Source organism: Choloepus didactylus, chromosome Y, assembly GCF_015220235.1.
Source record: "Choloepus didactylus isolate mChoDid1 chromosome Y, mChoDid1.pri, whole genome shotgun sequence".
Lineage (NCBI taxonomy): Eukaryota > Metazoa > Chordata > Mammalia > Pilosa > Megalonychidae > Choloepus > Choloepus didactylus.
In genome coordinates this window covers 17203107-17216627 of record NC_051335.1, presented here as the reverse complement: position 1 = coordinate 17216627, position 13521 = coordinate 17203107, and the positions used below count along the sequence as shown (strand labels likewise).

At 39.6% G+C, this 13521-nt stretch overlaps 1 protein-coding gene across 2 annotated transcripts; it reads right to left on the bottom strand.

The window, feature by feature from the left end:
* Positions 1-398: 398 nt before the first annotated feature.
* On the bottom strand, positions 399-13217 carry RPS4X (ribosomal protein S4 X-linked). 2 transcript variants are annotated; one of them, XM_037822731.1, is made up of 6 exons: positions 13176-13217; positions 12477-12657; positions 11735-11832; positions 1474-1645; positions 1027-1184; positions 399-584 (listed from the first exon to the last, which is right to left on the bottom strand). In XM_037822731.1, exons 1-6 carry the CDS (start codon positions 13200-13202, stop codon positions 483-485), a joined length of 738 nt encoding a protein of 245 aa, XP_037678659.1. In that variant the 5' UTR covers positions 13203-13217; the 3' UTR covers positions 399-482. The 2 variants fall into 2 exon arrangements, with proteins under 2 accessions (XP_037678659.1, XP_037678658.1); XM_037822730.1 differs by lacking the exons at positions 399-584; positions 13176-13217 and having other exon boundaries at positions 603-1184; positions 12477-12843.
* Between the last annotated feature and the right edge of the window lie 304 nt (positions 13218-13521).

Here is a 13521-nt window from a genome sequence, read left to right as displayed (position 1 = left end):
TCTTGACTCCTTGGTTACTTGCTGCTCAGTCTTGTGTCCTTAGTTAAGCACAGGTAGTTAAGGGTACTACTGCAATAAAGAGCCCTCTGCATTCTAATCCCTGTCCTACTATGTTCTGTGTGACCTAACTCCCACGATTCTGGTCCTATCCCCAAGTCCAGGTCTGCTGCCCCACCTATGGTCCTTGTTTGACAGCCCTACCACAGGCTTGCCTGATTCATGGTGCTAATCCCCCAGGGCAAGGCTTTATCTGCAAGTTCATATAACCAGTTTTCCCAGGTCTGGTTTGTTCTATTTCCCACCACTAGCCCTGCCCAGTCTATTAGAAACATGGGACAATCCAGATCACATGAGAATGCAACCTGCTTGTCACATTATAAAGTAAAATACCACAAAACTGTTAATAATCACCCAGAAGGCAATTAATCATGCTTTATTATTAACCACAAAGAGTTCTCCATCCATTTCACCTAAAGATCATTTCACCCACTGCTCTGTTTGGCAGCCAGTCTCTTGTCTCTCTCTTCAGCAATTGTGAGGTGGATACCTTTTCCTCGGGGAAGAGAAATCCATGGCTTGTTGCCCTGGAGGAAAAACAAGGAGAATCAAAATCTGCTACACCGACTCAGCAGCTTGGCATGTGCTAACATTTGCCATCTCCTGTAACAGAACTTGAATCTGCTTGTGAAAGCATCCAGCAACAGCTATTTTATGAGAATACAATATTTACTGGAGCTAGTCAAAATTAAGTAGTGCCCAAGAGTGAATACTAATTGCCAAGAAAACACAGCCACAAATAATTTAATAATACTATAAAGTACATTTATCCCACCATTGGTACTTTCTACCAAGGTGATCAGGTCCCCTGTTGATACTGTGGTAGTGAAAAGTACATGTTTGATACAATCCAGTTCTGTGTGAGCCCCACCAGAGAGGTTCTGTACTCACTTTGGCAGATTGAGCCAACAGCCCAGGTGCTGCAACCCCAAGGATAAATTGAGCTAACGAAGGGAAACCCAGACTTACTTTGCCAATAACAAAAATGTTGGAAAACCGGGTGGCAAAGCTGTTGCCATTGGCATCTTTCACATGAACCACATCAAAAGAGCCAGGATGTCTCTCTCTGTTGGTGATCACACCAATTCTTCCCAGATTAGCACCTCCAGTCACCATACACAGATTACCTAGTCAGGAAGGAAGGAAAATAATCTCCAAGCAAGGCCTCATGCAAACTCATAACCCAATGAAATGAACAACAAACAGCTCAGAGACAGGTCTAAGCTGTTCCCCACTCCCAACCCCTTACTACACAAAGACACCTAGCTTTAGTTGACAACTTTAAAAAAAAAAATACCCATACCCAGGCCCTGTGTAATTAACAATGTTTAACTAAATTTAGTTTAGAAAAAGGAAAGCTATTATGGCTGTGCATAAAAGGCAGTACAAAGAGGCAAAGTAACAGAGGCTGCTTACCAGTATCGAACTTTATGAAATCGGTAATCTTGCCCGTCTCCAAATCAATTTGAATGGTGTCATTCACCTTGATGAGGGGATCAGGGTAGCGGATGGTATGGGCATCATGGGTCACCAGATGAGGGATTCCTTTTGTGCCTACAAAGATCTTCCTCACTTTGCACAACTTGTACTAGAAACACACAAGGCATTTTTAGTCTAGCTCACATATGCTGTGCTCCTGAGTGAATAAAATTGATTCAAAGTCACAAGGAACTGTCTTGAAAATGCAATTAGTAGCTAAAGGCAACAACCCTATACAGGAACTCTAGATTTGCTGAACTGGAGCAGACTGTGTCCCTGACTCTTTATTCCCACCCTCCATAAATTTATCTTGCACATTACATCCCCCTGTATTAGTTAAAGTCCAAGGCACTGAAGGGCCCCAAAATTCACCTAACAAAGACATGCTAAAAAAAAAATTCCCAGGCTGCTGAACTGGCCACTACCACTATCCTCTTTCTCCAATACAAACCCCACCCCTTTTCCCAGGCTGTTAAGTTTTCCTGCCCTTGAAATTCTTCTCTCCTCCTCACCCTCATCTCTCCTAATGAGTGCCTCTTAATGGCTCCCTCTACATCATGCTTGAACTTTGTCTCACAAATAGCAATTGTATTACCAGGTCATTCAATCACATATTTCAGAAATCATTTTCAATTTTGGATTTCCACTGATATCCATAAAGTAAATCAAATCACCACGATGCCATTGGACATGCTCTCCAGCCTTCTGATAAGGCAGCACAATGAAGTTAGGAGATGAACCACACAATTGAATTAACCTTCATTTACAGCCAATAATTCAAGCCTTAAACTTCTGTGTAAAACCATCACAACAAACTGGATTTAATAATCAAAGATTATAATCTTTGAATTATCTCAAACTGAGTGCCTCAGGGATTATCAGTCCTCTACACCATCAGCTTCTCTTCCCCAAAGTAAAGGTAGATCCACAAATGGAAACATGGCAAAAAGCTAAGAGGATTGGACTACATTGCATTTCAGGTCTTTTTTTCCTTAAAGAACCCACACTTCAGGTATCCATAAACATTCCTTGAAATCATTCCCCTAGCCTCTAAAAACACAGCCAGGAAGCCACTGTTCAACTGGAATTCATTTCTGCCATAAAAGAGGAAGCAAACAATCTGTTCAGCAAGTTAACTTAAAGCTCCAGCAATGGACTGCTACCCAGCTATTAGCAATTATTTATTTTTTTTTTAACTTCAGTTTTATTGAAATATATTCACAAACCACACAGTCATCCATGGTATACAATCAACTGTTCACAGCACGATCATATAGTTATGTGTTCATCACCACAATCTATTTCTGAACATTTTCCTTACATCAGAAAGAATCAGAATAAGAATAAAAAATAAAAGTGAAAAGAGAATACCCAAACCATCCCCCCATCCCACCCTATTTGTCATTTAGTTTTTACTCCCATTTTTCTACTGATTTTTTTTCAATTTTTTAACTTTGTTTATCAAAAAATTAAAAACAAACAGGCAAACAACAACCAAAAAAACCCCACAACATTTCAAACAAAGCAATGGATTAAGGAAAACAAATAACCTAAAATAACTATTTTGCTTCCAATATGTTCCTACCATACCCCAAGAAAATTAATAAACCATGTCCAAACAGAGGAGTAAGAAAAACAAATAATCTAAAATAACTACATTGCTTCCAACATGTTCCTACCATACCCCAAGAAAATTAACAATCCCTAAGAAAACAAAGGAATAAGATAAAAAAAAAACCTAAAATAACTCTATTGCTTCCAACATGATCTTACTATATCCAAGAAAGTTTAGAAATCATAATCATTCCTGAGCATTCCCATAACATTGAGATTACCCTCCATAGTTTATCTGTTCTTATTAGATTATCATTCCCCCTCCACTAATTGGTATCTCTATGTCCCCTACATTATACACTATAAAACATTGTACATTTTTCACAGAATTCACATTAGTGGTAACATACAATATCTCTCTTTTTGTGCCTGGCTTATTTTGCTCAGCATTATGTCTTTTTTTTTTTTTTTTTTTTAATCTTCATTTCATTGAGATATATTCATATACCACGCAGTCATACAAAACAAATCGTACTTTCGATTGTTCACAGTACCATTACATAGTTGTACATTCATCACCCAAATCAATCCCTGACACCTTCATTAGCATCCAGACAAGAATAACAAGAATAATAATTGGAGTGAAAAAGAGCAATTGAAGTAAAAAAGAACACTGGGTACCTTTGTCTGTTTGTTTCCTTCCCCTACTTTTCTACTCATCCATCCATAAACTAGACAAAGTGGAGTGTGGTCCTTATGGCTTTCCTGATCCCCTTGTCACCCCTCATAAGCTACATTTTTATACAACTGTCTTCAAGATTCATGGGTTCTGGGTTGTAGTTTGATAGTTTCAGGTATCCACCACCAGCTACCCCAATTCTTTAGAACCTAAAAAGGGTTGTCTAAAGTGTGCGTAAGAGTGCCCACCAGAGTGACCTCTCGGCTCCTTTTGGATTCTCTCTGCCACTGAAGCTTATTTCATTTCCTTTCACCTCCCCCTTTTGGTCAAGAAGATGGTCTCCGTCCCACGATGCCAGGTCTACATTCCTCCCCGGAAGTCATATTCCACGTTGCCAGGGAGATTCACTCCCCTGGGTGTCTGATCCCACGTAGGGGGGAGGGCAGTGATTTCACCTTTCAAGTTGGCTTAGCTAGAGAGACAGGGCCACATCTGAGCAACAAAGAGGCATTCGGGAGGAGGCTCTTAGGCACAACCATAGGGAGGCCTAGCCTCTCCTTTGCAGCAACCGTCTTCCCAAGGGTAAAACCTGTGGTATAGAGGGCTCAACCCATCAAACCACCAGTCCCCTATGTCTGTGGTCATGTTAGCAACCATGGAGGTGGGGTAGGCGAATACCCCTGCATTCTCCACAGGCTCCTCAAGGGGGCACTACATCTTTTTTTTTTTTCCCTTTTTTTTTTTTTAACTTTCCCTTCTTTTTTAAATCAACTGTATGAAAAAAAAAGCTAAAAAGAAAACAAACATACAATAAAAGAACATTTCAAAGAGACCATAACAAGGGAGTAAGAAAAAGACAACTAACCTAAGATAACTGCTTAACTTCCAACATGTTCCTACTTTACCCCAAGAAAGTTACCTAATATAGCAACATTTCTGTGAACTTGCTCCTACTATATCCATCAGAAATTAACAGACCATAGTCATTCCTGGGCATCCTCAGAACGTTAAATAGCTTATCTGTTCTTCTTGGATTATTGTTCCCCCTTCCTTAATTGCTCTCTATTGCTAGTTCCCCTACATTCTACATTATAAGCCATTTGTTTTACATTTTTCAAAGTTCACATTAGTGGTAGCATATAATATTTCTCTTTTTGTGCCTGGCTTATTTCACTCAGCATTATGTCTTCAAGGTTCATCCATGTTGTCATATGTTTCACGAGATCGTTCCTTCTTACTGACGTGTAGTATTCCATCGTGTGTATATACCACATTTTATTTATCCACTCATCTGTTGAAGGACATTTGGGTTGTTTCCATCTTTTGGCAATTGTGAATAATGCTGCTATGAACATTGGCGTGCAGATATCTGTTCGTGTCACTGCTTTCCGATCTTCCGGGTATATACCGAGAAGTGCAATCGCTGGATCAAATGGTAACTCTATATCTAGTTTTCTAAGGAACTGCCAGACTGACTTCCAGAGTGGCTGAACCATTATACAGTCCCACCAACAGTGAATAAGAGTTCCAATTTCTCCACATCCCCTCCAGCATTTGTAGTTTCCTGTTTGTTTAATGGCAGCCATTCTAATCGGTGTTAGATGGTATCTCATTGTGGTCTTAATTTGCATCTCTCTAATAGCTAGTGAAGCTGAACATTTTTTCATGTGTTTCTTGGCCATTTGTATTTCCTCTTCAGAGAACTGTCTTTTCATATCTTTTGCCCATTTTATAATTGGGCCGACTGTACTACTGTCATTGAGTTGTAGGATTTCTTTATATATGCAAGATATCAGTCTTTTGTCAGATACATGGTTTCCAAAAATTTTTTCCCATTGAGTTGGCTGCCTCTTTACCTTTTTGAGAAATTCCTTTGAGGTGCAGAAACTTCTAAGCTTGAGGAGTTCCCATTTATCTATTTTCTCTTTTGTTGCTTGTGCTTTGGGTGTAAAGTCTAGGAAGTGGCCGCCTAATACAAGGTCTTGAAGATGTTTTCCTACATTATCTTCTAGGAGTTTTATGGTACTTTCTTTTATATTGAGATCTTTGGTCCATTTTGAGTTAATTTTTGTGTAGGGGGTGAGGTAGGGGTCCTCTTTCATTCTTTTGGATATGGATATCCAACTCTCCCAGCCCCATTTGTTGAAAAGACCATTATGACTCAGTTCAGTGACTTTGGGGGCCTTATCAAAGATCAGTCGGCCATAGATCTGAGGATCTATCTCCGAATTCTCAATTCGATTCCATTGATCTATATGTCTATCTTTGTGCCAGTACCATGCTGTTTTGGCAACTGTGGCTTCATAATAAGCTTCAAAGTCAGGGAGTGTAAGTCCTCCCACTTGGTTTTTCTTTTTTAGAGTGTCTTTAGCAATTCGAGGCATCTTCCCTTTCCAAATAAATTTGATAACTAGCTTTTCCAAGTCTGCAAAGTAGGTTGTTGGAATTTTGATTGGGATTGCATTGAATCTGTAGATGAGTTTGGGTAGAATTGACATCTTAATGACATTTAGTCTTCCTATCCATGAACATGGAATATTTTTCCATCTTTTAAGGACCACTTCTATTTCTTTTAGTAGAGTTATGTAGTTTTCTTTGTATAGGTCTTTTACATCTTTGGTTAAGTTTATTCCTAGATACTTGATTTTTTTAGTTGCTATTGAAAATGGTATCTTTTTCTTGAGTGTTTCTTCGGTTTGTTCATTTCTAGCATATAGAAACATTACTGACTTATGTGCATTAACCTTGTATCCCGCTACTTTGCTAAATTTCTTGATTAGCTCTAGTAGCTGTATCGTCGATTTCTCAGGGTTTTCTAGATATAAGATCATATCATCTGCAAACAATGACAGTTTTACTTCTTCTTTTCCAATTTGGATGCCTTTTATTTCTTTGTCTTGCCGGATTGCCCTGGCTAGCACTTCCAGCACAATGTTGAATAACAGTGGTGACAGCGGGCATCCTTGTCTTGTTCCTGATCTTAGAGGGAAGGCTTTCAGTCTCTCACCATTGAGTACTATGCTGGCTGTGGGTTTTTCATATATGCTCTTTATCATGTTGAGGAAGTTTCCTTCAATTCCTACCTTTTGAAGAGTTTTTATCAAAAAGGGATGTTGGATTTTGTCAAATGCTTTTTCAGCATCTATTGAGATGATCAATTGATTTTTCCCTTTTGACTTGTTAATGTGTTGTAATACATTGATTGATTTTCTTATGTTGAACCATCCTTGCATGCCTGGAATAAACCCCACTTGGTCATGGTGTATGATTTTTTTAATGTGTCTTTGGATTCGATTTGCAAGTATTTTGTTGAGGATTTTTGCATCTATATTCATTAGGGAGATTGGCCGGTAGTTTTCCTTTTTTGTAACATCTTTGCCTGGTTTTGGTATTAGATTGATGTTAGCTTCATAAAATGAGTTAGGTAGTGTTCCATTTTCTTCAATGTTTTGAAAGAGTTTGAGTAAGACTGGTGTCAGTTCTTTCTGGAAAGTTTGGTAGAATTCCCCTGTGAAGCCATCTGGCCCTGGGCATTTATTTGTGGGAAGATTTTTGATGACTGATTGGATCTGTTTACTTGTGATGGGTTGGTTGAGGTCTTCTATTTCTTCTCTGGTCAGTCTAGGTTGTTCATATGTTTCCAGGAAATTGTCCATTTCCTCTACATTATCCAGTTTGTTGCCATACAGTTGTTCATAGTATCCTCTTATAATTTTTTTAATTTCTTCAGGATCTGCAGTTATGTCACCTTTTTCATTCATTATTTTGTTTATATGGGTCTTCTCTCTTTTTGATTTTGTCAGTCTAGCTAGGGGCTTGTCAATCTTGTTGATCTTCTCAAAGAACCAACTTTTGGTGATATTTATCCTCTCTATTCTTTTTTTGTTCTCTATGTCATTTATTTCTGCTTTAATCCTTGTTATTTCTTTTCTTGTATTTGGTTTAGGATTGGTTTGCTGTTCATTTTCTAGCTTCTTCAGTTGATCCATTAGTTCTTTGATTTTGGCTCTTTCTTCCTTTTTAATATATGCGTTTAGTGCTATAAATTTCCCCCTTAGCACTGCTTTTGCTGCATCCCATAGGTTTTGGTATGTTGTGTTCTCATTTTCATTCGTCTCTATATATTTAGCAATTTATCTTGCTATTTCTTCTTTAACCCACTGATTGTTTAGGAGTGTGTTGTTTAACCTCCAGGTATTTGTGAATTTTCTAAGTCTCTGATGGTTATTGACTTCTAATTGTATTCCATTGTGGTCAGAGAATGTGCTTTGAATAATTTCAATCTTTTTAAATTTATTGAGGCTTGTTTTATGTCCCAGCATATGATCTATTCTGGAGAAAGTTCCATGAGCACTAGAAAAGTATGTGTATCCTGGTGATTTGGGATGTAATGTCCTGTATATGTCTGTTAAATCTAATTCATTTATCAGATTGTTTAGGTTTTCAATTTCCTTATTGGTCTTCTGTCTGGTTGATCTATCTATAGGAGAGAGCGATGTGTTGAAGTCTCCCACAATTATTGTGGAAACATCAATTGCTTCCTTTAGTTTTGCCAGTGTTTCTCTCATGTATTTTGTGGCACCTTGGTTGGGTGCATAGACATTTACGATTGTTATTTCTTCTTGCTGAATTGCCCCTTTTATTAGTACGTAGTGGCCTTCTTTGTCTCTCAAAACATCCCTGCATTTGAAGTCTATTTTATCTGAGATTAATATTGCTACACCTGCTTTCTTTTGGCTGTAGCTTGCATGAAATATTTGTTTCCATCCTTTCACTTTCAGTTTCTTTGTGTCCCTGTGTCTAAGATGAGTCTCTTGTATGCAACATATTGATGGTTCATTTTTTTTGATCCATTCTGCAAATCTATATCTTTTAATTGGGGAGTTTAATCCATTTACATTCAACGTTATAACCGTGAAGGCATTTCTTGAATCAGCCATCTTATCCTTTGGTTTATGTTTGTCATATTTTTCCCCTGTCTATTAATATCCTTTATTGTACCCATACCGAATCTCTTTAGTACTGAACCTTTCTCCAGGTCTCTCTGTCCTATCTTTGTTTCTCTGTGTGTAGGGCTCCCTTTAGTATCTCCTGTAGGGCAGGTCTCTTGTTAGCAAATTCTCTCAGCATTTGTTTGTCTGTGAAAAATTTCAGCTCTCCCTCAAATCTGAAGGAGAGCTTTGCTGGATAAAGTATTCTTGGCTGGAAATTTTTCTCACTCAGAATTTTAAATATATCGTGCCACTGCCTTCTCGCCTCCATGGTGGCTGCTGAGTAGTCACTACTTAGTCTTATGCTGTTTCCTTTGTTTGTGGTGAATTGCTTTTCTCTTGCTGCTTTCAGAACTTGCTCCTTCTCTTCTGTGTTTGATAGTGTGATCAGTATATGTCTCGGAGTGGGTTTATTTGGATTTATTCTATTTGGAGTTCGCTGAGCATTTATGATTTGTGTATTTATGTTGTTTAGAAGATTTGGGAAGTTTTCCCCAACAATTTCTTTGAATACTCTTCCTAGACCTTTACCCTTTTCTTCCCCTTCTGGGACACCAATGAGTCTTATATTTGGACGTTTCATATTATCTATCATATCCCTGAGGTCCATTTCGATTTTTTCAATTTTTTTCCCCATTGTTTCTTTTATGCTTTCATTTTCCCTTCTGTCATCTTCGAGGTCACTGATTCGTTGTTCAATTTCCTCTAGTCTTGTACTATGAGTGTCCAGAATCTTTTTAATTTGGTCAACAGTTTCTTTAATTTCCATAAGATCATCCATTTTTTTATTTAGTCTTGCAATGTCTTCTTTATGCTCTTCTAGGGTCTTATTGATTTCCTTCATATCCCGTACTATGGTCTCATTGTTCATCTTTAGTTCTTTGAGTAGCTGCTCTAGGTGCTGTGTCTCTTCTGGTCTTTTGATTTGGGTGCTTGGGCTTGGGTTATCCATATCGTCTGGTTTTTTCATATGCTTTATAATTTTCTGTTGTTTTTGGCCTCGTGGCATTTGCTGAACTTGATAGGGTTCTTTTAGGATTTGTAGACCAATTGAAGTCCTTATCTCTAATTTATCAGATCTACAGCTTCGTGGAGTACACTTTCTCTAACTAACCAGCAGGTGGCGTCCACGAGCCACCTGTTCTCCACAAGCCAGTTCTCCCCTGCTTAGCCTTTTTGGTGAGTGGGGGAGTGGGTCTTGTGGGGTCCAATTGGTGTACCAAGCTTGCGTGTGTAGTTGGCGTTGCCTGCCCTGTATATGGGGCGTGTTTCTGGGCAGTCAGGGAGGGGGGGTGGCTCTAACAATCAAATCTCCCTGGTGATCCTAGAGTTTTAAAGCTGCTGCAATAGTCTTATCCTTCAGTTCAGTCCTGCCACTGTTTGTCTCTGCCACTGACCCACAAGTCCTTGGTATTGGCGTATGGCTCCAGAGACTTGCAAGTGGGCCCCTCTTCCAGGCTGTGCGCCCCGGGTCCTCTGTTGAGGGATGACTGTGCTATGTCACAGGTGAGTGCCGTCCCCCCAGGGCAGTTCTGGGCTGCTGGGCTGTGTAGGGAGGCTCCCAGTCTGCTGAAATGATGGCTGAATGGGGCTTTGTTAATTCACACTGCTCTACCTTCCCAACTCTGGGACACTCAGCTGAGGTTGCAGGGAAGGCTAATGTCCACGCCCAGTTTTGTGGTGTGTGCCTGTTATTTGAAGCACTTCCGTCACACTGGGTTGTCTGGGGCAGCTCTGGGCTATGGGGCTGGCTATGGGCAGGAGTGTTTCCTGTCCACCAGGATGATGGCTGTGATCGGACACCCCCCTTTTCTTGGGAAGTTGTGGTGTTAAGTGAATTTTCTCAGCCACTGGATTATTGCGTTTTGTCTCAGAGCTCTCTTAGTTCTGCTCTTGACTTGACCTGCCCAAATAGTAAGTCTTTGAAGCTTTCTGTATTGGCTTCGTAGAGTAATTGTTTTAGAAAAAGAAAAAAGGATTAAAAAAAAAAAGAAAAAGTAAAAAAAAACGGGCCCTCCTCAGAGATCTAATGGGTTATTGAAATGCTAAAAGACAAAGCAACCAGGGCCATTAAGGAAAGGTCCACAGGGCGGAGAGATCAGCTTTTCTTCGGGATTTGCATATGCGCCTCAGGGCTCTTCCCCCTTCTATGTTCACCAGAACTCCAAAAATCCTCCGCTTTTATTTTGGAGTTTTTCGTGTTGTTTTTTTTCTATGCCTGTCTCCTCTCTGCTGGGCTGGCTGCTCTCAGATTCTCTGGTGTCTGGTCTCAGTCTATCTATGGTTGGATTTTGGATCAGTAGAATGAGTTTCCGATAAGTGCTGCCACTGCAGTTCTCCCTTCTCCTTCCCGGAGCTGACAGCCCCTCCTCCCACGGGACTGAGCCTGGCAGGGAGGGGCGCGGGTCCCCTGGCCGCAAAAACTTACAGATTTCGCTGATCTCAGCAGTTCCACGTTTTCATGAGTGTTGTATGAAGTATGCCCAAAGTCAGATTGCTCTGTGGTGTCCAGTCCACGCAGTTCCTGGCTTTCTACCTACTTTCCTGGAGGAGTAACTAAAACATACAGCTCACCAGTCTGCCATCTTGCCCCGCCTCTCCAGAAACCTCAGCAATTATTTTTACGAATGTCTACAATGACCACAAAATGGTATAAGCAGAAAATGGTTATCCATTTTTTTAAAAGCTAGAAAACGACCTGTAACTGCTCTAATTAAATACAAAAAAAAATTAGAAAACACCAGGTCCTCAGCCCCATTTATATGGCCCAAACCACCAGAAGTACCAGAGCCATCAAAAAATGTGCTTCTAGTTGTGGCTCAGCAGTAAACACCTCCAGTATGTTTCCCCACCATGTGAAAAGGGCACACCTATACCTGGCTCCACCTACAAGGATCAACCCATGTATTTAACTCAGGTTATAACTTAGAACCAAGTAATTACACTGAGTCAAGACCAGACTGCTTGCACTCACCTTGGCTTCCTCAGGTGTAATACGATGAACAGCAAAGCGACCCTTGGTATCATAAACCAGACGGAAATTCTCTCCAGTCTTGTCAATGCTGATGACATCTGATTTCAAACAGTAACTAAGATTACCATAGTGATCTCTCGCCACCTCGTGCTAAGCAACCACACTTCAGGATTCTTAAGATGGATGATGGGTAGCTAACCTATTTCAAAACCATTTTTAGGAATCCATTTAAAATTTAAAGTGAACTGAAATTCAGTTTTGAAAAGCAAATTTATGATTATCTGCAGACTTTCAGTACTTAGGTCATGCTTTATTTCTGAAACTGCCTAGAACATAAAAATAAAAGTTTGTGTTTCCAAGTTACCCACCAAGGTTAGAATTATGACCAAGGTAACATTTATCACATTGGCTTCCTGTAATAAGTGTCCAAGTACTTATAACCCCGTGCTATTTCATCTAAGAAAAAACCCAGCTTGTTTGCTAAATGATCAGTTTCAAAGAACTAAAAACTTTCAGAGGGTAAACCGAAATCCCTACTCCCTCAAATCTAACTGCAGGGAAGAACATAACCCAAACTTCTCCCCACACTCCACTTGTGTAGGCTTCTCTGGTAGTTCTCCAAATTCCTACACTCAGTCACCAGAAACCAAAAAAGCACATTAGTATTCAATACAATCATCATTTTGAAGAGAAATACAAAAAAATAAAAGCAGCCATCAAGTGCCTACTACTAACCACTTACCCATAAAACCAGCAGGATAAGTTATATCAGTTCGGACCTTGCCATCAATCTTTATGAACCGCTGCATACAGATTTTCTTTACTTCTTCTCCTGTCAGGGCATACTTAAGTCTGTTCCTTAAGAAGATGATGAGAGGGAGACATTCTCTCAGTTTATGGGGACCAGTGGATGGATGAGGAGCCTGTAAAACAAAAGCATTTAAAAACAAAACAAAACAAAACATTTTTAACTACTGTTGAGATTCACTCAAGCAAAGTGACCTCCCAAGTCTTGGGATCCATTAAACCAACACCAGATTGTCTGTCACATCCCACTGTGGGAACTTAAATAAGGTGTTTACATCTTTCAAAACTATTCCAGACCATAAGCCTTTACAACATTTTTCTTTTCAGAGGACCAGGCCCACCAAAAATTAACATTACGAATCCTGAGTGCATTTAAGTATATCAGATGTTGTGTGGAATGAGGCACAAAAACATTAGAGTGAGCTGGGGTACAGCTAGATAGCACAGGATCTTCAAGAAATGAATGAAGCCAAGAACAATATTTTCCCCCTAACCCCCAAATGACTTGTGGGAAACATTTCTAATAGGTGTTCAATAAACATTTATGGAAGCAGAAATCAGGGATGTCTGACATAAAGGAGCTTATACAACATAAAATGTGTTCCTTAAGAGTCAAAGAAATAACCATACTTACAAACACACCAGTCAGTTTGTCCAGCATCCAATGCTTTGGAGCTGCTACACGCTTCAAATGCTTCTTTGAACCACGAGCCTGAAGGAAAGATTTAGGTTACAATGCTGTTAAATGATTTTAAGTTTTCTGAGAATAGCTTCAAAGCCCAGCGTGGAACTTTTTGAAATGACTGAGCCTCAGTCTCCTCTTTGGCAAAATGTGGACTGGCTCTGGTAAAAAGCAAAGATATCTAACAAATAACACAGGGCTCCTTAAATTGCAAACTCATTTTATGCTGTCTTTCCAAACTACGTACTATTTATTTTTCAAGTTACTGCTCAAGAGCGGGGCTGGGATTTGAACCTAG

Bases quoted from the DNA above. Each gene is read 5' to 3' on its own strand.
- RPS4X (XM_037822730.1), bottom strand. From the start codon at position 12,699: ATGTTTTGTTTTGTTTTGTTTTTAAATGCTTTTGTTTTACAGGCTCCT. The intron at 11,833-12,476 runs GTAAGTGGTTAG...GTTTGAAATCAG, and splicing joins TTATCCTGCTGGTTTTATGG to ATGTCATCAGCATTGACAAG. The intron at 1,646-11,734 runs GTGAGTGCAAGC...GTGTGTTTCTAG, and splicing joins TTACACCTGAGGAAGCCAAG to TACAAGTTGTGCAAAGTGAG.